This window comes from Opisthorchis viverrini (genome assembly GCF_000715545.1).
Source record: "Opisthorchis viverrini unplaced genomic scaffold opera_v5_117, whole genome shotgun sequence".
Lineage (NCBI taxonomy): Eukaryota > Metazoa > Platyhelminthes > Trematoda > Opisthorchiida > Opisthorchiidae > Opisthorchis > Opisthorchis viverrini.
Genome location: NW_008751771.1, coordinates 338439 through 344983, shown reverse-complemented (window position 1 = coordinate 344983; position 6545 = coordinate 338439). Strand labels below are relative to the sequence as shown.

The 6545-nt window shown below is 46.8% G+C and overlaps 1 protein-coding gene across 1 annotated transcript in view; it reads right to left on the bottom strand.

Annotated features, from left to right (window-relative positions):
• Nucleotides 1-4945: 4945 nt before the first annotated feature.
• Nucleotides 4946-6545, bottom strand: part of T265_05838 (hypothetical protein) — a gene marked incomplete at both ends in the record, with an annotated part of 12214 nt that continues 10614 nt past the window's right edge. The window contains one exon of the mRNA XM_009170959.1: nucleotides 4946-5731. Coding sequence (XP_009169223.1) covers nucleotides 5448-5731 — 284 coding nt within the window. The remainder of the gene's footprint in view (nucleotides 5732-6545) is intronic.

Below are 6545 nucleotides of genomic sequence, written 5' to 3'. Positions count from 1 at the left end.
GTACCCGGAGCCGACGACTCAACAGTCTGACCTGCTCGGTTGCAGGGGGGGCGCAGGGAATAAGGCATTACTGTCTCATTCCTGATGCGGCTGCGCACAGCAGGTGCCTTTTGAGCAGCACCGGGCTCTTTGGTTTTAAAAGTATTTCGACCGTGTTGGATAATGCACCGGCGGTCACGGCCAACCGTTGGGCGATCGCAGTGTGCGGTTTTTGGGGCCGACCTTTTCTAACCCGTCCTTCCTGGGGGGAAGGGAGCAACGCTGCTTCCATGAATATGGACATGCTGGTCGTCTGGGGGAAACACCTTACTGCCTTTACACTCCTATCGCAGAGGGCAGTACGACTTTACCCCCAGACCGCCTCGTAGCACGATTACTCGTAGTATGGGGTCTCGTTGCTCTTGGTTTGACTGATCCCCTCTGGCCTTCCTGGCATGCTTGCATTTTGTGGAACGAAGTTCCAGCTAGTGTAGCCCGCGGAATCATTGCAGCACTGAAGCCCGACCACCACGTCAAGGTGGCAGCTTTAGGTCGGGGTATGTCTGCAAGCGACCGAACGAGACCACCAGATGCCTAACCCAACGGATATAAGCAAGGTGTACTGCATACAGAAAAGAACAGAATGCGCGCTTGCAAGTTAATTACCACGTTTGGCGAACTGATCAACCACCATCTGACCAATCACCGGTTGCATATATTTTTACGCAATAAAAGACAATACAACGCGACAGCGTCCAAACGGTATTGGTTATTTTCTTTCATTGAGGAAATACGCATACATATGCGGGACTCAGATAAGGTCAATCAAAAGACAGAGTGGCATGCCCACCCTGTATAAGTATACATAGGGATGGGATCATTGGAAGATTTGATCCCCTTGACACCCAGTTGCATACGTGTATTGTTTGGGGGTGCATTAGTAAGGAGTAAATCCAGGAACAGCGGGGGCGGAATATGAGGTGACGGAGTTAACACATCAGATAGCACGGTATGGATAGCTCAGGTATGGAACGATAGATCGACCGTCTACCAACACACACACACACACACACACACATACCTACCTACCATATCGGCAGTATATGCTTGTGTCCGAGAAATCCATGTTCCGAAAAGTAGGTTGTAGAAAACATCATGGAACCGGCTAACACAAGGTCGGACAAAGTCCCAACATGTTTTCTCTTCTGCCTGACGCATATATGGTTGTTTCTCTGTTCCCAACCTTCAAACGCGGGCTGAAAACACACATAGGTGACTACGGTGCCGCTAAGAACGAAAAATAGTCAGTCCATGTCCATAAATCACTGAACTATTCAACCACAGCGCTCAAAATGGATGCCGTACCAGCTGATTCCCCAGCAATTTCAAGTCACTGACAGCTGTTACTCCCATCTAACGCGGTTCTGACGTTATAACCTACAGCTGAGAGCCGTAAAAGAATTCAGGCCGAGTACTGTTTAGACGCTCATCAGTTTCTTGAGTTGTCTCCTAAGCATAGCCCAGGAGGAATCACATTTTGTCTGACGACAGTAGTGCATAACCGCCTCCTAAGAAATGGACCTTGTAACGAAACAACCTTACTCTTCTAACATGCGAAACAGACCGAAAATGTGGGTATACCTGACCTCGCCAAAGCCCTCTCCAATCGCATCACTCGACTTGTGTCCACCTGTTACCAAAGAAGGAGAGGAAAAAGGAGACCCAAAGGCATTAAGCCGGAAACGAACGAGCAGAGTTCTAGAGCACTTGCTTGTGATATATTTACCGACATTCAGAAACATGCGCGTGAGGTCGCATTCAGAAATTACAGTACAGAAATTACACCAATCTTCATAAACTCTCATGTACTATTCGGCTAAATCCACCTCACAATTTGCGCAATTCTGAAGCAGGCTCGAAGAACAACACTCGTCCCGGCAGACGGTATTTCGGCACCAGTAGCACGTGACTGAAGCCCTACTGTTGATGGTGCTGGATGTGGAACGCGATTGAGGCACTCGCTGCAAAACCAACTACCCGTATTCCAATCACGTTTTTGGTATAAAAACTTGAAGAGGCGTCACATCAACTGTTCGCAGAGGCCATATCCCGCAACCACACAATATAATCCTTACAGTAGCCTAGTACACGCGAGTCTTCAGATCCAGCGATATGCCGTTTTGACACCGCTCGTAACGCAAATCATTGAGGACGCGACTGGGACATGTCTGACAATGTCTCCAACCATCGATATGGCTCGTCTTGGGGTCCCCATCTAGGAAGACGGCAATGACCAAGGCAGCTAAGTTTGCTGGTAATGGCTTTTATGCTTCGCTGCCAAGTCGTTGTTTGACCGCCTCTGGCTCTCTTCCACCCTTCACGTGGTTGTGCGAGGAAGTCGGTCGACTGGCATACACAGTACGTAGCCAAGCCAGCGCAACCTATGTAGTTTTTAGAAGCAGGATGCATACCGAATGACGGTCAGTTTATTCAACAGCCCTTGTGCTTAGCCTTCGTCTAGAAAGATGAGGGTGATCTCGTCCACAGTCCGGATCGAAGAAATACGTTATCGCCAGGGAAGGCACGATCCCAACCGTGTTCTGTGAACCCGTATCTCAAACTTTCACGAACGATTCCACAATTTATTTAGTCCGATCCGGAAAAGCGAGTCAATCGAGGGTCATGTGACCGAGAAATACACAAGCTGAAACTGTAATCATAGTCCGAATTCGTTGCGAGATGTAGGCAATCGGACTGAAGCGTCAACGATCATTTTTTGCGCCCATAAAGCACTGGAAGCAACCTTGAGGTTATTCTGGCTCTATTGACTGTTGCCAAAAAAAGACATCTTTGATGGGTGGTCTTTTTCGATTTAAATCTTCTGCAAGATTGGAAGACACTATGGAATCCCGGGAAGGACAATAGAGTGCCCGAGGCAAAAACTGTTAGATTCACTGGTATTGCAGTCAAAATATTTGAGACTTTTCTAAGCAAACGATACAGACACAGTGGGCCAAAGCATGTCGGATTTCGTCATGGACATAGTTGCACGGACAGAACATTCTGTCCACATTGGAATATCGATTGGAATTCCGACAGCCCATCACAGCATGTTTCGATGAATTCCGAGACATCATCATCATCATCATCATCATCAAAGAGAGCAACATCAATGTTGGCACTGATGCTTCACTGCCGTACAACCATAAAGTTCGTTTAGTTATATATATATATCTATATATANGCCTACACCTCCAACCGCTCAATCATACAATCTGGAAAGAAACTGACAGCACGAACGCCACTGACATCGATTAGCCGCTCTTTCTTACAACGTCTTCAGCCAAGCACAGACGGGGACCCCATCCTGGAAGTCGTACAACACCCAAATTCTCTTTGACGCCTTTCTGCCAGGTTATGTGCTGTCCACCTCGCGGTTTGCGCCGTCCTGAAGGAGGCACGAAGACCAACACTCATCTCGGTAGATGATGTTTCGGCATGCGTAGCATATGACCGAGCCATCGCAGTCAATGATGCTGGATGTTTTCCCGAATTGAGGTGACTGCAGAACAACCAAATACCCGTTTTCTAATCGCCTCGTTACTGATACGCTGACGCCACACAGCTACGCATTCCGAGTCGCCTCCGTTTGGATTCATCGTGAAATACTGTGGACGAAATCCGCAAATCGCATGCAGATTACTGACGCACCAATAAAGGCGCGTGTCACGTTTCAGCTTCGCTACCGCTTGGTTAGCTGGACGCCCTCAAAGAGATACTCAAGTTGGACCCAGAAAATTGGATAGTTGAAATGGTTTGATAACATGCTTCAGTTGGGTGAACACCTGGAAGAATTCTAGTGCTTAACGAATCGGGAAGCTTGCCGTGCAGCATACGCGGGATTATAAATCAACCCGTCAAAGACAAGCTTCCTCCCCATCTGCATGCCTACCAAGACCGGTAAGCGAAGAAACCTACTGTTCTTACACAGCTGGCGTTTTCCATTTCACCCTACAATATGAACTAAACGTCACACCGACAATGTCGCGCATGCCTTCATACAACTGAAAAACTGAGGTTAGTCGAGGCACACAAGTCTGGGTGTCTCACATGCGCGGAACCTACGGGCACAAGATACCCAGAAACTAGAGGTCAGTTACCAGTCGCGTTTCCGACCTATGGGGACTTCGTCATACAGAGGCATGCGATGGAGAAATCTGTAAACGTTGTTAAGGCCATGACAGCGGTTTGGAAATCTGTTGCACAAGAAGGATGCTGAAATGTCCAGATAAAATTTAACCTTTACGCCAGGTTAGTGATGAAGTTGTCCCCTCAAATGGCAACTGGGAACTTAATAATAAAAGTGGTGATAATAATGATTCAGCCGTGGCATTCTTTCGGTTCTTAGCTGCCATGCCATCCGGAAGAAGCCCGAGGCCTGGGATACTGCCAGGTTGTCCAAACCTAGACAGGAACAGCCGAGATGCAGAGGTCAGGAAGTGAAAACTTAGTTCGGTAGGCTTGATGGAACAACTTGGTCTTTACGGCCGTCACCGGAACAAACAGTGATGAGTTACTTTTTGCATATCTGACAGTCTGGACAGTCCTTGTCCAAAACACTCCTGAAGCCAACTGATCCTGTCGCAAGAGAAAGTTTCACTAAATTAAAACAATTAGGTGATTTTGTTGATAAAGCAGTCTATTTTTCAGTTGTTTAGCCAATTAATCAGGCAAAATTTCAAACAGACATGAGAATTAAGCTCTCGGCATAAATAGTAAAGGATCCGATCGGAGCGACGGTTCGGTGACTCATGAGGTTGGCGAAGTCAAGTCAATTTGAACGAACAGAGCGATATCTACCAGTTGCAAGTCTCATGACTACGATATTTGGAGGTTTCCGAAAAGTTCACCTATGCCAGAGCTGCCATCCAGATGAATCAAGTTAGCGAAATTGGAAAATAAATAAAAAAAACGGTAAAAGAGCGACCGAATGCTGCGAAGAAAAAGAAACGGCGATTGATGGCGACAGACCACAGTGCGCAGATAATCCGTCGTTTCTTTGTTACAAATCCTCCATTCTATTAGTCTTCTGTGAACACTAGTAAAGTAGTGGAGCCTAACTTTCTACCGCTTTTGTTTCGTGCAGATACAGTACCTTTATTTCAGCGAAGAAGCGAACGATGCTCGCCAGTCTCAAGGGTGCTTACCCTGAAGAAAAAACAAATTTCTTACAATCAGACATTTATGGAAGGTTCCGTAGCCTGACACGACTGTGCAGTAAGGCCATGGGGACAGAATACTCATTGATCGACAAACTTCACAGGACCAAAAAGTGCGGTGGCAAGTCACAAGGTGGGACCACGAATTGTAGCTGGAGCCCGGGCTCTATGAAGACAAAGCCGGATGCCATTCCGGAAGGAAACTGTGAAATCGACATAGGCTATACATGAAGAACTCGATGAATTCAGTTAACTGGCTGAATGCGGTTCCGTGACAGTCTGATCTGAGAATACCTCTTCGACTTCTGTAACGCTGTTGAGGGTAACCGTTGATTCGGAGAGAGAAGGTGAGCGCTTCCGTGCAGGTAACTGCTCTACTGTTGAGGTAGTACTTCGTGGTGTAGATGTGGAAAGTTGTTCGCACGAGAATGCGGAGCGCAACTTCGGAGTGGGGGCAATATTCGGTGGGATGGAGGGCTTCAGTCGGGGTCGACGGGGTGGATTGAAGTGTGAACAATAGCAACATCGAAAGGCTGCGTGAAGAAACGGTAAACAGAGAAGATGAAAGGAAGTTTCTAATTTGGTTTTAATGGGAGACTCAAATGAATCGACAGCTGACTCTCTCGCTTAGTATGTTCTTCAAGTGCAAAAAGATCGCCTCACGTTTCAGTTGATATGATATTCGAGATGTTGTGGCATATCTTCTTGAAGGAACACTACTCACAAGGTTGTCGATGAGTATTTTCACTCACAAAAGGATGGTTGTTCACTTCTGACTAAAACGGCCGAAGCACACGTGGGAACAAGCATCAAAGTGAGTTCAGGATTAATCACACCCATATTCAGTCGGACTCGTTCTAGACAGGGCGGTGGCTTCGTCAGTATTGGTTCAAACAGTCTGATTTTAGGCACTTGATGACTGACATCATTCAAGGCATGGCAACTATCAGAGTTTCACGGCTAAAATGGAATACCCCTGAATATTGACTTGGAGCAGACACATGAACGAATGTGTACTTTCCAATAACTCATCATCAGACTCGGACAAATATGGTAAAGTGAATTCATCGATATGTGTAGATCGTCAGCCTGATCAGTATGTAAAAAAGAGCAAAACAGGGGTCAGTCGACTAGGGTACGGATAAATCAATGTAGGCATTTAGGTCACGTGATGAGAACGTTCAATCGCACCGCCTCTGTCCGTTGGCAGTTGTCTGTACCGCAGTGTACAGGTCAGAGTAAGCATCTAACAGATTGCTCAGCATCGTGGAGGCTTCATCATCATCACCATCATCATCATCAATGACAGCAACATCAGTGTTGGCACTGATGCTTCACTGCCGTACA